This window comes from Mauremys mutica, chromosome 4, assembly GCF_020497125.1.
Source record: "Mauremys mutica isolate MM-2020 ecotype Southern chromosome 4, ASM2049712v1, whole genome shotgun sequence".
Lineage (NCBI taxonomy): Eukaryota > Metazoa > Chordata > Testudines > Geoemydidae > Mauremys > Mauremys mutica.
In genome coordinates, this window is record NC_059075.1 from 161,645,506 (window position 1) to 161,666,125 (window position 20,620).

Here is a 20,620-nt window from a genome sequence, read left to right on the forward strand (position 1 = left end):
GCTATATTGCTAAGCAGCTGGCAGAGCAGAGCAGTCTGCAGGATAGTTGGAGCGGCCCACGGACCAGGGAGCGGAGTGGAGCAGAGCGGAGCTGAGCAGTTTGTGGGATGGTTAGCGTGGCCCATGGAACAGCAAGCGAGCAGAGCGGTTTGCGGGGACGGCTGGAGTGGCTCACGGGTCGGCTGGAGGAGCAGAGCGGCTGGTGGAGTGGAGCCAGTCGTGGTGAAGGCGGCAGCAGAACTCCACGGAGAGGCGGAGCAGTCAGCCTCGGACCACGTAAGGTGCCCCTTAACACCTCGTGTGCCCCTCCCCCTGCATTTCCACCCAGCCGGGGGTGGGGCGGTAAAACTCTGCAGATAAACTTTTGAACTCTGGGGCAGCACTGACCAGAGACAGAGACTTTTGGGTTGTTGGACTTTGAGGTGATTGGACTTAAGACCCTAAGGGGAAAAGGACATTGCCAAAACTTACTTGGTGGGTCTTTTGCTCATGGTTTATGTTATGAATCCTGTTGGTGTTTCCTCAATATGATGCCACATTGTTTCCCTCCTTTATTAAAAGGATTTTGCTACACTCAGACTCTGTGCTTGCGAGAGGGGAAGTATTGCCTCCTAGAAGCGCCTGGGGGGGAAGGGGGTGGTATGTAATTGTCCCAGGTCACTGGGTGGGGGCTCGAGCCGGTTTTGCATTGTGTTATTGAAACGGAACCCCTGGATACTGAACCCGGCCCTTGTTTCTGCCAACTCAGAGGGGCAGAAGGGTTACATTCTGTAACAGAGTAAAACAGATTCATTTGGAGTTTGGATCCCACTGGGGGCTTGGTGTCTGGGTGCTGGAGACAGGAGAACCTCTTAAGCTGTTTTCAGTTAAGCCTGCAGCTCTGGGGGACGTGGTTCAGACCTAGGTCTGTGTTGCAGCAGGCTTGCGTGTCTGGCTCAACAAGGCAGGGTTCTGGAGTCCCAAGCTGGCAGGGAAAACGGGCTCAGAGGTAGCCTCAGCACATCAGGTGGCAGCCCCAAGGGGGTTTCTTTGACCCAACCCATCACACAGGGCTCTTTAGCTTAGGTACGAGGAGAGTTACTGCAGAGCGAATGGGGAAGCCAAAAACACTCAAGAGAGACTGGGGGTGAGGTGCTCACCTCTTTGTGAAGCTTGAATCAATTGGGTTTCCCAGGTTGTGGTGGTAGCTGAGGGTCTGGAGCACTGGAGACAAGCAGAGCCCCCAGAACTATCACTCAGGAGAAGATAAAGTCCCAATTTAACTGATGCAGATTTTGGATCCAGACATCAGAACACTCACTTGAGCATGTGTGGGGGTTTTTGTAGAAAAAGAACAATGGCTCAAGGGAGACACTAGATTTCTTGGTGGGTAAACCAGGGCCACCCAGAGGGGGGGGCAAAGGGGGCAATTTGCCCCGGGCCCCGGGCTCCGCAGGGGCCCCCAAGAGAACAGCGGAGGCTCCCGCCTCCGCCCCTCTCCTGGAGCCTCAGCGCATCAAGCGCCGAGTCTCCGCCGCGGCCTCTGAGCCCCACACCGCTCCGAGCCGCGTGGGGAGGGGGCGGGGCTGGGAGCACCGGGCTGAGCTCAGCTGCCTCCGCTCGGCGGGGAGCTCCCAGCCCCGCCCCCTCCCCACGCGGCTCTGAGCGGGACGGAGCTCAGGCCCCGCCGGCCACACGCTGCGGCTGTCGGGCGAGGCGCTGAGACTCCGGGTGAGGAGGGAGCCGGGGGTAAGAGGCTGGGGCCAGGGCGGGGGGGAAGCGGGACCCGCCGCCGAAGCGCAGCCCGGTCTTCGGCGGCGAGGGGCCCCTTCCCTTCCGGGCCCCGCCGCCGAAGTGCCCCAAGACCCGTGGGGGGCCCCCCCCCCCCCCCCGCCGAATTACCGCCGAAGACCGGGCTGCACTTCAGCGCTTCAGCGGTAATTTGGCGGCGGGGAGGCCCCCGCCGCGGGTCTTGGGGCACTTCGGCGGCGGGTCCCGGAACAGAAGGGCCCCCCGCCGCCGAAGACCCCGGGCCCCCGGAATCCTCTGGGTGGCCCTGGGGTAAACTGATGATTTAAGGGAGTATATCAAAACTGTTTTGTTCAGGCTAGACAATAAGAACTGATCATTCCCGGCTATGGGCAGTGTCCCTTCGAGGGAGCTCATAATGCCATTGGGCAGCTTCAGTATATTGGATACCAATAGAGGATTTATTACTAGAGTTGGTCTGATAACTGCTGAGCTGGGTGTGTGCAGGCGTGGGGTCATCAACATCTGGAGCAGAGATTTCCCATCATGCACTGCTTCCCTGCTTTCCTGGTCCCAGAGTTCAGTGCGGTTCTTGCCTTGGAATTTCTGTTCTCCATTATCTATGGTAATGGAGGTGCCTCTGTCACATCTTTAGTGCAAATGAGGCTGGGGAGTTGCCTTAATCCTGTCACCCTTGTCCAGAGGGGCTTAGGTGTGTCTCCCCCTGCCATTTCACTGGTTTTTGTAGGTCTTTCTTCCGAGCAGTTTTGATTCAAGCAGAGGTTGCGGGGGGGTCGGGGGAGGGAAGGTCCTTCCTGAGTCAGACAGGCTGGATACTGTGCCCTGGTTTCCCAAGAACACAGAGCTGGTAGGTAACACGTGACAAATGCCCCCTCCCAACTCCAGCTATATATCCACAGAGCACGCTGCCGGGATCAAACATTATCTTAATGGAGGAAGTCCCTAGCAGATAATAAAATTGGAGACCTGATTGGTGAAGAAAACCAAGAGGGGAGGGACTAGCTTGGCCACTTCCCTGTTTTAGAGAGAACTCTGGGGTGGCGATGAAGAGGCCAGATAGGCAGATGGGAGAAAGTTTCACCATAATAGCAGCCACCTGTATTGTCTCCTGCACTGCACCAGGCAGGGTGGCCGATTCTGGTTGGACATATTCCTGGAGGTTTCATCACAAGACTTTTCATTTTTATGAAAGATTAATCTTTAATTCCTGGAGGTTCTAGGGGGGTCCTGGAGGGTTGGGGACCCAACTGCCATGACATCATTGGGGCTTCATTGTCCTGGGCCTTGGATCTGAGCTCGGATCAGGCCAGACAGAGGGACCCGGGTGTCGTTGCCATCACCGCTGGCTTTGGCTAAATCCCATACACGGCCAGGAAGGTGAGACATGGAGATCCTGCTCCCTCCCCCTCCATCATGCTCGTCTTTTCCTTCCCCCTCTTCTTTCTTCTCTCGCCTCTTTCTCTCGCTCTTTTCGCCTCTCTGATAAGAGTCCGGCTCAGCTGAAAAGATTTTGTCATGTGACGACCCCTCCAGGAATACGTCCAATCAAAATTGGCTACCGAAATGGCCCATTGCTGGGACAAGTTTGCCAGGCCTTGAAGTGGCTGGTCAGGGTGGGATCTGGGGCCTTGTTTCTCCAGCTGTGAGGCTACAAGAGTAAGTCAGCAGCTGAATTTTGTTCTCTCTGCTGGTCTTTTCTGTCCCCTTTCATGTGTGTTTTTGGGTCTTCTGGGAGACAGGATCAGCCTTTCTCAGCAGCAGCAACATCCCCTGCAGGTCCACCCTCGTCTCCTTTCCCCCCCAGAGGACAGTTTGTTCCAGCTAGAAGAAAAGCAGTGTGTCAGACAGGGGGTCCCTTATCAAAATACCCGGTAAAATCCCCCCCAACCTGGGGCTGGATCAGAGAAGCGGCCCCTTGATGGTAAAGGCCCCGAATCCCATAATCCACTTGCCTGAGCCAGCCAGCAGGTGGCCAAGGTGGAAGGTGACTGCGTGGGGGACACCTGGGCAGGGGCTGGCTGTGGTGGGGGAGACCGGGGTCTGTTGCCCCCTACAGGGGAAAGGCCCCATGTCCCACTCTCACCCACCTGAGCCTGCCACGCCCCTGCTCTGGGGATGGAGTGAAGCTGGCACCCCTAGAGGGGAAAGGCCCCATGTCCCTTTCCAACCAGCCCCTCAGCTCTGGGGCCGGGCAGGAAAGGGAATATGGCCGATGGGTACAGTAAAGGTCCCATGGCCTAGTTTCCATTGCAAAGGCTCCCAGTGTCCTTCCATCTGCCTGTGTCTGTCACACAAGGCCACACAGGTTTTACCCACTAGGGTTCTGTCCTGGGCTCTGGGAGGGGACTGGGGGCTGGTGGGTTAGAGCAGCGGGGGCTGGGAGCCAGGACTCCTGGGTTCTCTCCCAGCTCTGGGAGGGGAGTGGGGGCTGGTGGGTTAGAGCAGGGGGGGCTGGGAGCCAGGACTCCTGGGTTCTATCACCTGCTCCCTGAATCTAACCTAGGCCCGCCCTCCCCATGCCTCAATTTGCCCACCTATAAAACAATCCAGATGATGGTTGTTTCACTTTGCACAGGACTCAGCCCCACTCTGATGTACCTCTGCCCCCTAAGCTCCGTAGACCTCTGTGCATAGGATTCTCGTACTCTCCACTGGGAGAGGTGGGAGCTGCGGAGGGCTGTCTGCTTCTGGCCACATCCTGGTGTAGCCCGTGCTTACCTGCAGCCTGTGACTCATGGGGCCACAAAGAGTTGGGCCCCAGGAGCCCACACCATCCTGCCTGCATCTGCGGCCCAGTCCTGGCCCCATGCATGGCTGGGGGCTTTGATGTGGACTGTGGGGCCCCTTTTGAAATGGGAAGGAACTGGACACACCCTGACAGGTCCCCTCTGCTCCACCCGAGGCAGCTGCATCTCACACATCCCTGGATGGGGAATGGCGTGTGGCTGTTAAGACAGGAGCCGGCGCCCCCTAGAGAGGAAAGGGCCCATTCCCACCCCCCTGACTCAGTCAGTGCCCCACCCTGGGGCCAGATTAACCCCGGCCAGCATCTCAGAAGGACCCAGCCATCTCTTCCCCCATATTCCTCTGGCATTTAAACCCCTGGTGGGCTGGAGCTTTCTTGTCCTGGCTGCAGCGCCTCAAAGCCAGCCCCGGCCTGGGCTCACACTCCCTGGTGCCCACCCACCCCTGAGGGATCTGAGTTTCTCCTACCCATGGCCATCACTTCCAGAGCGTGTCCGGCCGAGCAATTCTCACCGCCCTGGACTGTTACACAGAGACACGAATGGGCCACCTGTAGGATGCCGCCCTAGTAGCAAACGCGCTTCCCTTCTGCTGTCCAGCCGCGCGCCGGGGGCCCGGGCTGGGAGGGGGAGGCTGCTGACCTTTCCCCCACTTTGTGCTCTGCGTGATTTCTGGTAAATGTAAAGTGAAGGCTGGGAGCCAGTGACCATGAAAGACTTTCACTTCCAGCTGGCTCTTTTTCTCCATGGTACAAAGCAAACCCACCTATCAACGCCCTGGGCAGGGGGGAGGGTGCTCGCCCACCCACAACCGAGGGCTCCGGCACCAGCTCAGGAGGAGAAAACACTAACAAAGCCCAAGGTTCAACTAAATTCAGGGGAAAACAAATGATCAAACGGGAGCAGGAGGCTACAGGGCCATGCCTCTAGGGCCATCCCTGGGGGGGTGCAAGGCCAGGGAACCCCCCTCCCTTCCATCCTGCCCCTTCCCGTCCCTGCTCCACCCCTTCCCCTAAATCCTCACCCCTGCTCCACCCCCAGCCCGCCTCTTCCCCCATGTCTCCTCCTCCAAGTGATGCTGATGAGGAGGCAGGCCCGACCCCTGCTGTCAGTGCCAGGCTACCCCCCCACACACTAACCGTCTGGGCCGCCCTGGGCCCCACATGCCCCCCAAAGCACAGGGCCCGTGGCGGTTGCCCCAAACCAGCCTATGGACGGGACGGCTCTGACTGGTGCTGACGTCTAGGTCTGTGGCAGACACTGAGGGGGTAGGTCTCTTCACGGAGCTCTTGCTGCACAATCCCCAACTAAGTGTAGGGGTAGCGGGGTCCCCCTCAGTGCGCCGGAGGCTGGTCCTGGCAGGAAGCACCAGGATCAGAGACCTCCTGCACTATGAGCAGTGGGGGAGGGACTGGATGGGTCCCCTGCCGCGTGGTCATTTCATGGGGCTCTCCACCCCTCATACCTCCTGGCGTGTACTCCCGGAGGTGAGGGCCGCCTTACCGCCCACCTCCATGGCTTTCCTTGAGTAGGTTCTGTGAGCAGGAGCTCCCTGCCCAGCCCTCACCCCCGCCCTCTGGACCTTGTTATCAGGCCCCTTCCCGGTGACCCACCCCCCCCCCCCCGACCTGACCCGTTGGCTCTCACAACTTGACAAGGCTCCATAATCTGCAGCCAATTCATTTCTGAATCACACGTAGGAAACATCTGCACATGCTCGTGCTCCACACGTTTCATTTGCTCACCCTTGTGTCCCACCCCAATACGCAGAGGGGGCACCTTGTGCCATCCCTTGAGGGTGAGGAGCCCCGGGGAGCCAGCCTTTATTCCACCGGGTTCCGCAACTCGCCAGGAACATCAGCTGATGGCTCCATGAAGGTACTTGCACGGTTCATGCCTATCCCAGGCCCCTCCCCTTTTGTGGCGTGAGGGAGACTGTACCAGGTTGCAGACCCCTCGGATGGAGAAGAAAGAGCTGCCGGTCGCAGCGGAGCTCTTCGGGGGGGCAGAGGAAGTCGTGTGCCAACACACTTCATGCAGCTTAAAGGAATCTCTGCAGGGCCTGGAGGTGGAAGACTTGGACCTGGGTGCAGAGGCAAACCAGGCCCTGTCCTTCCCCCTCTGGGGAGACGAGACCCAGTGCAGGCCTGGCCAGAGAAACTCCAGAGCTACCTTCTGGAGCAGGGCCAGGAAATCCAGGGCCAGGCTCAGGGTGTTGAGCCGGTGCCAGAGCAGGGACAGGACTAGCTGGTTGAGCACCAGTGATTTCCTGCACAGGAAGAGGCACCGGGACAGTCCGGTTCACCTCCGCAGGCGCTCAGGCACCTGCCCACCTATCAACGCCCCGGGCAGGGGGGAGGGTGCTACCCCACCCACAACCGAGGGCTCCGGCACCAGCCCCGGGGGAGAAAACACTAACAAAGCCCAAGGTTCAACTAAATTCAGGGGAAAACAAATAATCAAACGGGAGCAGGAGGCTACAGGGCCATGCCTCTCAGGGCCGTCCCTAGGGGGGGTGCAGGCCAGGGACAACCCCCCCCCCCCACCCTGCCCCTTCCCGTCCCTGCTCCACCCCTTCCCCTAAATCCTCACCCCTGCTCCACCCCCAGCCTGCCTCTTCCCCCATGTCCCCTCCTCCGAGTGATGCTGATGAGGAGGCAGGCCCGACCCCTGCTGTCAGTGCCAGGCTACCCCCACACACTAACCGTCTGGGCCGCCCTGGGCCCCACATGCCCCCCAAAGCACAGGGCCCAAGGCGGTTGCCCCAAATCATCCTATGGACAGGACGGCTCTGACTGGTGCTGACGTCTAGGTCTGTGGCAGCCACTGAGGGGGTAGGTGTCTTCGTGAAGCTCTTGCTGCACAATCCCCAACTAGGCGTAGGGGTAGCAGGGTCCCCCTCAGTGCGCTGGAGGCTGGTCCTAGCAGGAAGCACCAGGATCGGAGACCTCCTGCACTATGAGAGGTGGGGGAGGGACTGGGTGGATCCCCTGGCGCGTGGTCATTTCATGGGGCTCTCTACCCCTCATACCTCCTGGCGTGTACTCCCGGAGGTGAGGGCCGCCTTACCGCCCGCCTCTGTGGCTTTCCTTGAGTAGGATCTGTGAGCGGGAGCTCCCTGCCCAGCCCTCACCCCCGCCCTCTGGACCTTGTTATCAGGCCCCTGCCCGGTGACCCACCCACCCCCCAACCTGACCCGTTGGCTCTCACAACTTGACAAGGCTCCATAATCTGCAGCCAATTCATTTCTGAATCACACGTAGGAAACATCTGCACATGCTCGTGCTCCACACGTTTCATTTGCTCACCCTTGTGTCCCACCCCAATACGCAGAGGGGGCACCTTGTGCCATCCCTTGAGGGTGAGGCGCCCCGGGGAGCCAGCCTTTATTCCACCGGGTTCTGCGGCCCGCCAGGAACATCAGCTGATGGCTCCATGAAGGTACTTGCACGGTTCATGCCTATCCCAGGCCCCTCCCCTTTTGTGGCGTGAGGGAGACTGTACCAGGTTGCAGACCCCTCGGATGGAGAAGAAAGAGCTGCCGGTCGCAGCGGAGCTCTTCGGGGGGGCAGAGGAAGTCGTGTGCCAACACACTTCATGCAGCTTAAAGGAGTCTCTGCAGGGCCTGGAGGTGGAAAACTTGGACCTGGGTGCAGAGGCAAACCAGGCCCTGTCCTTCCCCCTCTGGGGGAGACGAGACCCAGTGCAGGCCTGGCCAGAGAAACTCCAGAGCTACCTTCTGGAGCTGGGCCAGGAAATCCAGGGCCAGGCTCAGGGTGCTGAGCCAGGGCCAGAGCAGGGACAGGACTAGCTGGTTGAGCACCAGTGATTTCCTGCACAGGAAGAGGCACCGGGACAGTCCGGTTCACCTCCGCAGCCGCTCAGCCACCCTGCCCTCCTATCAACGCCCCGGGCAGGGGGGAGGGTGCTCGCCCACCCACAACCGAGGGCTCCGGCACCAGCCCAGGGGGAGAAAACACTAACAAAGCCCAAGGTTCAACTAAATTCAGGGGAAAACAAATGATCCAACAGGAGCAGGAGGCTACAGGGCCATGCCTCTCAGGGCCGTCCCTAGGGGGGGTGCAGGCCAGGGACAACCCCCCCCTCCACCCTGCCCCTTCCCGTCCCTGCTCCACCCCTTCCCCTAAATCCTCACCCCTGCTCCACCCCCAGCCCGCCTCTTCCCCCATGTCCTCTCCTCCGAGTGATGCTGATGAGGAGGTGGGCCCGACCCCAGCTGTCAGTGCCAGGCCACCACCCCCCACATTAACCCTCTAGGCCGCCCTGGGCCCCACGTGTCCCCCAAAGCACGGGGCCCAAGGCGGTTGCCCCAAACCAGCCTATGGACGGGACGGCTCTGACTGGTGCTGACGTCTAGGTCTGTGGCAGCCACTGAGGGGGTAGGCGTCTTCACGGAGCTCTTGCAGCACAATCCCCAACTAGGTGTAGGGGTAGCAGGGTCCCCCTCAGTGCGCCGGAGGCTGGTCCTGGCAGGAAGCACCAGGATCAGAGACCTCCTGCACTACGAGAGGTGGGGGAGGGACTGGGTGGATCCCCTGGCGCTTAGTCATTTCATGGGGCTCTCCACCCCTCATACCTCCCGGCGTGTACTCCCGGAGGTGAGGGCCGCCTTACCGCCCGCCTCCGTGGCTTTCCTTGAGTAGGTTCTGTGAGAGGGAGCTCCCTGCCCAGCCCTCACCCCTGCCCTCTGGACCTTGTTATCGGGCCCCTGCCCCGTGACCCACCTACCCCCCGACCTGACCTGTTGCCTCTCACAACTTGAGAAGGCTCCATAATCTGCAGCCAATTCATATCTGAATCGCACGTAGGAAACATCTGGCAGGCCTCCAACCGCACCAGGGAGCCTGGGTCCTGCACCACGAGAAGCACGTCGGCGGCATATGCTGACAGGCCCACCCAGAACTCCAGCTCATCGTCCGGAGCAGATGGAGGCAGCGCTCAATGGCCAGAGCATTCAGCTGGCCTGACAGGTGACGGGTTTGGTCAGGGTCCTCCACGGAGGTGCACAGCACTTGGAGGAAACCCACAAACAGTGGCCCAAACTCAAACGCCCGCAGAGTGCCCAGGAGATACCCATAGTCCACCCTGTCGAACGCCTTCTCCTTCTCAGGGACAGGAGGGCAAACAACAGACCATCCCTACACACGAACTCAAGGAGGTCCCCGAGCCCACCATTGTGGACCCCAGTCACCAGGACCGTCCCTTGGTGGGGGGGTACAGGGCCCAGGACACCCTCCTCACTTCAGGCCCCACCCCCACTCCACCCCTTCTTCCAAACCCCCACCCCACCTCTTCCTGCCACTGCTCCACCCCCACTCCACCCTTTCCCTCAAGCCCCCAACTTGCCTCTTTCCATCTTCCACCCCCTCCGCTGCGTGACACCGGGAGCCAGTGGCGTGGCAAGGGCTGGGGCCAGGTTGCTCATAGCTGCCAGCACCAGGGCCCCTGCTAGCCCCACAGGCCGCCCTGGGCCCCGCATCTGGAGTGAAAAAATCCTATTTTAGTTTAGGTATGAGTTAGTTAGAAAGAAAGATCATAAATAATGTAGTATGTATTAATGTGTTTTGTAATTATAATTTGAAGTACCCACCCAGCCACCCTTTCTAAAAGCAGGAAGGAACGGCCTAGTGTGCCTTTGGTCAAGATGCATCAGCCAGAATCTTGTGTCTGAAGCTGATTTCAAGGTCACCACTTTCTTATAGGTTTAAAGTTAGCATTGTGAAAGAAGTAAAAGAGTGTGATGATTGGTTTTTTTAAATTGCAACTTGATGTTCCTATGTAAATGTTCATGCTGTTTCTGTGTAAATCAATCCTGCTTTAGGTGTGAATGAGGGATGTGTGTGTTATAAGATAAGAATGAAGGCTATCACCGGACCTGATGTTCTAGGGAGGAACCAAAGAGAGATACAAAGGCACCAGGAGATTGCTGTGTACTCCAATAAGATTTTGAGGAGGAGAGCAGATTGACGACTCTAAAAGGTGAGACAAGCACCTATCAATCAGGACAAGAGAGCTGTAACCCAAACCAGTATAGGGTAACTCCCTGAGGAACTGATGAAAGGATGAGAAGAACAACTTAAGAAAAGAAGCACTTAACATGCACTCATCAAATGATTGATTACAGCATGACGGTGCGAAACTCACTGACCCCAATGAAGGAAAATTCCTATAAAGCAGGGTGCTTTGCCCTGGGACTTTGGGTTCACCTTGCCACAACTTCCGAGCATCAGATCGAGATCAACAGGACCCCGCTTCCCCATTCGTTACTAATATAACTGGCCATTAGATTAGTCCAAGCTACAGGCTGGTAACTATAACATCCACTGGTGGGACAGTGCGTGTGTGTCTGAGTGTGTGTGTGTGTTTATGTGAGCATATGGAGTTGGTTTACTATTGTATTCTTAATAAACGCGGCATACCGCCTTATCCCCTGAAAAGGATCCTGGGTGCTTCTTATAAGCATAACACATCTCCCTGAACGTGGGGCCCCCAAATCGTGGGGCCCGGGGCAGTTGCCAATCACAGTCAAATGGCCTTAGCTATGACCGTGTAGGGTACACTGAGGAGTGAGACAGGACACCAGTTCCAAAGGTTGTGGTGCAGAGGTCCCCCTCAGAGGTGGGCACGGCTCGCCTGCATGACAGGGGTAGCACTCTGCTCCCTACGGACTCGTCCCAGACTATGGCAAGGTCCAGGCCGAGGACGTCCCAGACCACGTGGCGAATTCCACGGTCAGTCTCTCCATGCCTGGAGATGGATCAGTGGGCATGAGACAAAGGGCTTCTGAGAACTCAGCCAGAGTGAGAGGCAACCCCTGCCAGTCCTGGTTGCCCGCGCTGACCGTTGGGAGTCCATCCCAGAGCACCTCGCGGGTGTCACAGACTCACAGGTTGTGCCCACTCTTGGCCCCGTGCGGTCCCTGGGGGGAACCCCATTCAGTGTGACAGCCCTTCTCGGGCGTCCACTCTTTCCTGGGGTTACCCGGTCCACCTCCTGGAATCACACCTCTCTGAGCTTTTAGTACGTATGTCTCTCACTGTGGGTCCCCTCAGCGAGTCCAGAGGAACTAATGCCACCCTGTTCTCTAACCCAGAAGGACTCTTAGCCAGCGTAAAACAGGAGGGTTTCCTGACCATCTGAACACAGCGTAGGAACTCTCAGGGCCCTCAGGCCTGGCCTCCCTCAGCACAGCACATCCCAGTCCCTCCTGCATCCAGGTGGGCTCTGCCTGCTCCCTCCCCCCAGTCCAGAGATCCTGAGCTTTGCAGCTGGGCCTTTGATATCCCCCGGCCCCAAGCCTTGCCCATGTCCTTTGTCTTCTGTCCAGGTAAACAGTGTTGCATTGGCCTCCTCTCCTCTCTGCTTCTACTCTCATCCGTCCATCGTTCTTCTCTGTCTGGAACCGGCTGGTCAGGTCACCGTGGTCCTCTCTCTGTAGCCCTTTGTCCTCCTGCTGCCCAGAACCGTCTGTGGCATCTGAGCTGGGTCTCCCGGTCACCCATTGCTGGGTTATCCATTCTCCAGGCCATTGGCTGGGGTCCCAAGTTCCATCGCTGGTCCCTCTAACAACAACCTCCCTCTCCCATTAATTGGTTAAACCAGTAACACCCATGGAAACTGAGTCCCACCACCTCCGCATGCAAACCACTGAAAAACACAGAAAATCCCCCACTTCATCACAACAGGCATTGGGGTGCCTGCAACTGGATTCTCGTTAATTAAGGTTCTCTCTGTTTCTCTTCTCTTAGGGAGGATCGGAGACCAAAGAGCCCCTCTCTGGTGAGGGATCCCATCGCACCGGCCATGCCCAGATCTGGTGCTTCATCCCACTCCTCCTCCTCCTTCTTCTTCTCCTGGGGGGTCTCCCCCTAGTGCTACACCAGCAAGTCTGAGGTGTGCGATGAGAACGTGGCATCTCTGCCTGCACACAACCTGGCGGGGGAGGCCATCGACGTGACCATGCTGGGTGGACCCCAGCCTGTGGCGCAGCCTGAACAATCCCTGGGAATGGGAGGCTGCTGTCACTTCACCCGCTTGGCACGGGGGTGGCAGTCCTGGTGGTGATTGTAGCGTCCCTACCCCACCTCCTCACCCTCTGCTTGGACCCCACACAGCCCAGGAAACCATCACGGTGAGGGACTGCAGAGCTCTGTGCTGGCCTCGGTGGGCAGCAGGTGTCCCCAGCCCTGAGATCGGTGGGGCGGGCAGGGGAGTGGATTGGGCTTCCCTGGCCCCAGCATCAGAGTAGAGAAGGGAATTGGGGGACTCTGTCCCCAGGAATGGTGCGGATCGGGGGTCTGCCCAGCCCCTGAGAGGGCAGGGGGCTCACCCGGGGGTGCTGGGAGAGGTGGGAGGTCAGGCTGTGCCTTTGCCCAGACTGGAAGAGGGAGGAGAGAGGGGCCTCAGGAGAAGGGGTGCGGTGGGGGCGTGGCCTCAGGGAAGGGGGCGGAGCATCCCAGAGAAAACTAGAAGTCAGCACCTAGGACTGTATTTATATGGCACAAGGCAAACCCAGGTGACCAGAGGCCTCTTTAGGAGCTGGGAATCACTCTTGCTTCTGCCACAGACAAGGTAAGTGCCGTTTAGTTATTGTAAAACATTTGAAAATATAGAAGAGAAACACTGGGGCGAAATCCTGAGTTCTTCAGGGGAAGAGGGGGGAGATCCTCCTCCAGGCTCTGACCCCACTTCCCGAGCTGGTGCCCGGGTGCCCAGGCAGAGGGGCTGAGGAGGGTAAAGGAACTGCAGAGCTGACTCCGCTGCCCCAGGGTGTCTCGCTGCGTGGAAGCCCCTCAGCCCCCCACTAACCCCTGATCCCCTCCTTGGCCCCCATTCTACCCCAAGTGCCCCTCCCCCATTTCTTCCCCCCTCCCTCTTGCCCCCCAGCTCCCCTCACCCTGCCCAATGAATAATTCCTTCCTGACCCCCAGATCCCAGCACATGCCTGGGGGCAGGGAGAGGGTGTGGACACTGTTACCACTCAAGAAAGAGATCGTGGAGTCACTGTGGAGAGTTCTCTGAAGACATCCACTCAATGTGCAGCGGCAGCCAAAAAAGTGAACAGAATGCTGGGAATCATTAAGAAAGAGATAGATAATAGGACAGAAAATATCATCTTGCCTCTATGTAAATCCCTGATACGCCCACATCTTGAATACTACGTGCAGATGTGGTCGCCCCATCTCAAAAAAGATCTATTGGAATTGGTAAAGGTTCAGAAAAGGGCAACAAAAATGATGAGGGGTCTGGAATGGCTTCCGTATGGGTAGACATTAATAAAACTGTGTCTTTTCAGCATAGAATTGAGATGGCCAAGGGGAGATATGATAGAGGTCTATAAAATCATGACTGGTGTAGAGAAAATAGATAAGGAAGTGCTGTTTACTCCTTCTCATAACACAAGAACTAGGGGTCACCAAATGAAATTAATAGGCAGAAGGTTTAAAACAAATAAAAGGAAGTATTTCTTCACACAACACACAGTCACTTGTGGAACTCCTTGCCAGAGGATGCTGTGAAGGTCAACTCTATAACAGGGTTCAAAAAACAACTAGATAAATGCATGGAGGACAGGTCCATCAATGGCGATTAGCAGGATGGGCAGGGATGGTGTCCCTAGCCTCTGTTTGCCAGAAGCTGGGAGTGGGCGACAGGGGATGGATCACTTGATGATTCCCTGATCTGTTCACTCCCACTGGGGCACCGGGCACTAGCTACTATCAGCAGACAGGATACTGGGCTAGATGGACCTTAATCTGACCCAGTATGGCCGCTCTTATGTTCTTATGCACACAAGATGTGGGGAAGTGAGAGGGCCTATTTCTCCCCTCCCTCAACACTGGAACACACATGGGGGGCAGAAAGCGGGACTCAGGGCACCCCCAGATCCTGGAACAAACACAGGTAGAGGGGCTCAGGTCGCCCACAGATCATGGCATGGCCAGGGGACGGAGGGAGGGGCTCAGCCCCACCCTGTGCCTAAGCACTGCCACTCGCCCAGCCTCCTTGTCTCCCTTCCCCATGTTCTACCCATCCCCACACTCTGTCCTGAGAGCAGAGGGGGGCTGCAGGTAACACACATCCCCTGAGGTAACCCAGCACCCACACACACTGGCTCCCCAGCAAGTTCTCGGCTTTCAGTAGAACCCAAGAGTCCTGAGATTGCTCAATCAGGGCAAGCTGCAAAGAATGGGACAGACAATCCCCAAACTGGTGGTTATTCTAATAGATTCACCAAGCCAGCAACAAAACAGCGTCTGCAATAACTTACTGGTTACTCAGAAGCCAAAACTGTTCCCTTAAAGAAACCAGCCTTGGGCTGCAATCCAGACAGCCAAGTGAAGTACGATCAGGATTACTGAAAATCTTGCTCATCATATAAAATATTCTCCCACTTTCAAAGGATTGGACACATTCCTCACCAGCTCAGTGAATATTTCAGCTCTTACCCAAATGCACTTACAGCCAACGCTTGTGAACTAAACTAAACTTTATTAAAAAAGGAAAGAGAGGGGATTGGTTAAAAGATCATTATCCAGCCAGCTATGAATAGAGTTCTTAGGTCAGTTTCGTAGTAAAGATGGTGAGCTTCAGAATTGCAAAGAGTCCTTTCCTGAATCTGTTCATCAGGTTATAGTCCCAAATAGACAGGCCAATGTCCAATATCAGCGTGATCCAGACTGGAGCTGGAGACCTCAGTCTTGGGAATCGAACTTCCCCCATGAAGCTTAAGCAGATCTGAGATTACAGGATCGGGGCCCAAGAGTTCTTTTATAGTTCTCTGGCAGCATCTGGACAGTGGACATTCCTTGGGGGAATAATAGGTGACTATCATGGCTTTGAAATAAGACCTTCTATTTCCGAAGGACCTCCGGTAATTAGCTGCCTGGATTAACATAAAGCAACTGCCCGCCTTCTGCCATTTACAAGTAATTAACTGCATACTTCAAAGAGGAATGAAGACAGTGAAATTAAATGTTAACATCTCTTTTGGATCTCTGAATTAACAAAATATAGTGACAGACAGGAACCGTTTGGTTACATTGTCAACCTCTAACAGCGTATACGTAAACACACAAAAACCACAATGATTACCTCCTAATATGTCTCTAAAGTTTGAATATGGGCTTGTCTGCTAATGTTTAACCCCTTCTGACACCATGTCCCCCACTCCCCTTCTGACCCCTAGACCCCACTCCCCTCCCTGAGCCAGGGAAAGAACTCAGGAGCCCTGGCTCCCAGCTCCCCATTCTAACTGCTAGACCCCACTCCCCTCCCACAAGGGGAGCCCCAATCCCAGCCCCTCCGCTGCTCTAATGCCTAGACCCAAGTCCAATCCCAGAGCAAAGGAAAATATCCAGGAGTCCAGATTCCCAGCTCCCACCACCACCCCCTGCTCTACCCACTAGATCCTGCCCCACTCCCAGAGCCAGGGAAAGCACCCAGAAGTCCAGAGTCAGACCCCACTCCCCTCCCTGAGCCAGGGATAGAATTTAGCAGTCCTGGATCCCTGGCTCTCCTCTCTAGCCTGCCTGACCCCACTCCAGATTTATAATTGTATCACTGGTATAAAGATCTGGCCGTTCCCCCCAGCTAGTTCCCCCTCACTCCCCCTTCTCCCCCTGATCCTCCTGGATTTGTTCGGGGGAGGATTTTGCTGTATGTGGGGGTCCCTCTTTCTGCCTGCCCTGCCTCCTGATTGACGAACCCAGGGAGCTCAGGAGAGCTCAGCTCCCTGCACTCTGATCCAGCTGACATCTGGATCAGGGCAGTGCCTGGAAACACCATGGCTCCAGCCCAGCTGCTGTGATCCCCACACGAGAGCCCTGTGCTTTGCCGCAGACAGGGGAGCCTGTTGGACGTGCTGGGGAGCAGCAGTCTGTGTAGGTGTGGGGACATCACCGTACCCCAGTACCCATGCCAGTGCTCCCCAGAGCTCTCTGGGTGGCTGTTCCCCTGCTGCCGCACCCCAGAGGTGGCTGCAACTCAGCGACGGATGAGCTGTCTCTGGACAATATAATTGTCTGGTTGTTCCCCAGCTGCCCCTCCCCAGAGCTGGCTGCAGCTCAGTGCCAGGTGAAGGAGTCTGGCACATCCAGCGATTTAGGAGGTAAGACATGAAGGGAATTGAGGACCTTCATGTGGGTGTGCACCCTTCTCTCTCTATCTCTTCCTGCCGGAGGGAATGGGGCTGTGAGTATTTCAGGAAGGTCACCCTATTGCCTGCAGCTCACATGGGGGATTCAGTTCCCAGCACAATGAGGGGAGATTCATTTTGGGGGTGGGGTGGGGAGCGGGGGTTTACACAGGTGCTTATCCGCCCAGCTATCTATTGTATGGAATGAGAACTGTTCACCCATGTGTCTCATGTCCCAACTACACACAACTAAATCAACTGCCCCCTAGTGGACAGAATCAGAACTGCCAGGTTGAATGTGTCCTAGTCCCTGTGCTGCCCACACCCAGCAGCAACTCTCCTTCAGAATCAGCGGGCAATGGGGCAGGCAGGCTATAGCATAGGTTGTTGGAGAGCTCTTCTCTCAGATCCAGGGAGGGTCAGAGCAGCTTGCAGGCTTCTGGGATGCTGCTAGGATGTGTTGTGCCTGTGGAATTGCCTGCCACTAGATTGTGGTAAATGAAGCCTCTCTCTGTTTCTCTCCCTCTAGGGAGGCTGAGAGACTGAAAGCCACTCCTAGCTGAGGGGCACCATCGCACCAGCCATGGCGAGATCCAGTGCCTTCATCCCTCTGCTCCTCCTCTTCCTTCTCCCTGGAGTCTCCTCCGACTGCTACATGGGCACAGCTGAGGAGTGCGAGGAGACCATGACCTTCGTGCCCGGGTACAGCTTGGTGGGGGAGGGCATTGACGTGACCACTCTGAAGCGGACAGGGGCCAATCTGGTGGACACCAGCCTGTGGCGCCACCCAAATGGCACCTGCACCCTGTGCGAGAACCGGCTGCAGGGGGGGAGACTGCACAGGGTACCTCTGGCCATGGTGGACTGGAATGTCCAAATGTTGTGCACCAACGACCTCAGCAGCTCAGTGAAAGAGTCAGCCGCGGCTGTGGCCCGGGCACTGGCGTGGGATGTGAACAATGAGTGGATGTCAGAGCTGGGGCTGGAAGAGGATTCCCATGGCCCGGCCTTGAGGGGGTCCAAATCCCAGCTCACCAGCTACGCTTCCCAGAAGGAGAAAGATGACAAGTACATGTTCGTGTACCAAGAGATTCCCTGTGTGTTTTACAGGTGAGAATCCCCAGCTAGGCCCCTGCCCTGCCCTGCTCCCAGCAGCACATTGTTCCCTGCTGCTCCCGCCACCCTGCTCTGTGCAGCCCAGCGCCCCCTACTGCTGCAGCGGGGTAATGGGGTAGCACTGACTGCAAGAGGAGAGCGCCTCCTACTGCGCCCCCACCTGCCAGGGAACCCACGAGTGAGCACTGGGGAAGTGGGGCCAGTTTGTTCAGGGGGAAGGTGCAGGAGGTCTCTGGTTGGCTCCTAACTCCTCTCTCTTTCCCCTCTGGGCAGGGTGAGATTCACTCACGACCCTCCACTGACGCCCCAGTTCTCCCGGGCCCTGAGAAGCCTCCCACTCAGGTACGACTCAACCACATACCGGTTCTTCCTGACCACCTACGGTACCCACTACGTGAGGCAGGCAGACCTGGGGGGGCGCGTGCAGCAGCTGATGGCCATAGAGACCTGCCGGGCAGTGCTGGACGGGCTGACAGCCGATGAAATCAAGGATCGCCTGCGCTCACAGTTCTTGCAAGACCTGGGCCTGAGCCAGAGCAGCCAGGGCAGGGGGAGATCCCAGATGCCCTACGTGGAGAAGCGCATCCAGGTGACGGGTGGCAACAGTGACTCCAATTTGCTCTTCTCCACCAATCAAAATGCCAACTCCTTCTCGACCTGGAGGGAGAGCCTCAAAACCAGCCCCGACCTGGTCTCCTACTCTCTGATGCCCATCCACACCTTGGTGACACCCAGCGACCCCAGGCGGGAGGCACTGAGGCAGGCAGTGAAGGAGTATGTGGATAAGCAGAGGCTCAAGAAGAGTTGCCTTCGTAGCTGCCCACAAGGGAGTCAGGTCGACTCCGACGACCCCTGCAAATGCTACTGCCCCGGCAACCCCTTCACCAACTCCATGTGCTGCTCACTCAAGAGGGGCACGGCCCGGCTGAAGGTCCATGAGCTGCGAGGCGCAGGCCTGTGGGGAGACATCATGACCGACACTGATGCCTACGTCAAGGTCTTCTTCCAAGGCCGGGAGCTACAGACAGAGATCATTGAGGACAGTAACTACCCCACCTGGTACGAAGAACTGGACTTCGGGCCAGTGACGCTGCCGGTGATGCTGTGGGAGCTGTCCAAACTGGAATTGGAGGTGTGGGACAGCGACCCATGGGAGGACCATCGCCTGGGCTACTGCAGCACCAACCTCGAGGTCGGCAGGAGCAACACACTCACCTGCCTCCTTGACCACGGCCACTTGCAGTTTTCCTACACGCTGGAGTGTGGGCCCAACCTGGGGGGCAACAACTGCCATGAGTACGTGCCTGTGAGAGGCTGAGAGGATAGAACCCAGGAGTCCTGGCTCCCAGCCCCCACTGCTCTAACCCACTAGACCCCACTCCCTTTCTTGAGCGTTACCAAGTCTCACAAGAAAATAAAGCAGCAATGCCTTTCCAAACTAACCCCGCCCATCTCAGAGAGAGTGCAGGGGTGTGTTTAGACAAATCCCTTTGTTGTTTTCAGTAGGTCTAGTTTTGTTGCTTCCAACTGGAAGTTGCACATTGAAACTAATAAATGTGTGTGTACTCTGGCATAATTTTGTTTTTATTAAAAAAGTTCTCGTGCTCGCCAGCCGCCTTGGGCGCTGTTGCCTCCTTATGGCACATGCCTGTGTTGAAGTACATCCTAGAGCAGGACAAGCAATTGGCACATCGTATGTATGGAACGGGCAGGCCAGAAAGTTCCCAAATTTGGGGATTTTTTCTTCATTGAACGGGAGTGGGGATTGGAGGCTTCTCAAATTCTAATGACGGGCGTCTTCATTGGCACTGGTCAATCACCGAATCCGCTCTGCCATCCCTTTTACAACTGGAACAGTGTGTTGAAACCCCCTAGTACCAAAAAGCTCCAAAACAAGCCCCCTCCCCAAGAAAACAGCTCCCGCCCCCCCTCCCCCAACTCTATAAGAATTAAAGCAACTTTTGAAAAAAGCAAGCCCAGTTCCACTGGGTACAATCAGCCCTCCCACTCCCCAGTGCCTCCTCCTGGGAACGCCCTCCCCTGCTCTCTGGGGTCTCTGCTCGCTGCTGCTCTGGCGCTGCCCTGGTGCCTGCGATTCTCCCAACCAGACTATGTCCTTGTAAAGCATTAAACGAGGGATCGTACCCTCAGTGCTGCTGTCGACTCAGCTCATTGTACCCCCATCAGTGCCCTGTGTACCCCACTTCCTGCAGCCTCTCCCCCCCCATGCCAGGAGCTCTGTACCCCCCATGCCAGGGGTTCTTTGCTCCTCCATTCCCCCTCCCCCCATACCAGGGGCTCTGTTTACCTTGCATAGTAGAGGCTCTGTTTGCCCCCCTCCCCTTCACTCCCTTCCTCCACAATCCCTCCCATGCCCCCTCTTCTTATATCTTTTTGTCCTATCACAGACCTCAGGGTTAAGAACATAACAGCGGCCAGACTGGGTCAGACCAAAGGTCCATCTAGCCCAATATCCAGTCCACATCAAAGCCCCCAGGCACAGGTTGTGCAGGGGCTGGGGCTGGGCTGCAGACGCAGGCAGGATGCTGGGGGCTCCTGGGGCTTGACTCTTTGTGGCCACATGACTCACGGGCTGCCAGTAAGCGTCTGAGAAGAGGCGGCAGCAAGATGTGGCCAGAAGCCCCCCCAGCAGACAGCCCTCCACAGCTCCCACCCCTCCCAGAGGAGAGTAGGAGAATCAAGACCACAGAGGTCAACAGAGCTTTGAGGCAGAGGCCCATCAGAGCAGGCTGAGCCCTGTGCAAAGAGAAACAAACATCAGCTGGATTGTTTAACAGGTGGGGAAACTGAGGCAGGGAAAGGGTGGGGGTACGCCAAGGTCAGGGAGTAGAAT

The 20,620-nt window shown here is 57.0% G+C and overlaps 1 protein-coding gene across 3 annotated transcripts; it reads left to right on the plus strand.

Annotated features, from left to right (window-relative positions):
- The first annotated feature begins 5,656 nt into the window (after positions 1-5,656).
- LOC123369769 (perforin-1-like) lies at positions 5,657-19,339 on the plus strand. 3 transcript variants are annotated; one of them, XM_045015715.1, is made up of 5 exons: positions 5,657-5,761; positions 9,323-9,484; positions 12,263-12,645; positions 17,180-17,760; positions 18,040-19,339. In XM_045015715.1, exons 4-5 carry the CDS (start codon positions 17,234-17,236, stop codon positions 19,082-19,084), a joined length of 1,572 nt encoding a protein of 523 aa, XP_044871650.1. In that variant the 5' UTR covers positions 5,657-5,761; positions 9,323-9,484; positions 12,263-12,645; positions 17,180-17,233; the 3' UTR covers positions 19,085-19,339. The 3 variants fall into 3 exon arrangements, with proteins under 3 accessions (XP_044871650.1, XP_044871651.1, XP_044871652.1); XM_045015716.1 differs by having other exon boundaries at positions 12,263-12,407; XM_045015717.1 differs by lacking the exons at positions 5,657-5,761; positions 9,323-9,484; positions 12,263-12,645 and adding an exon at positions 13,048-13,085.
- Positions 19,340-20,620: the final 1,281 nt, after the last annotated feature.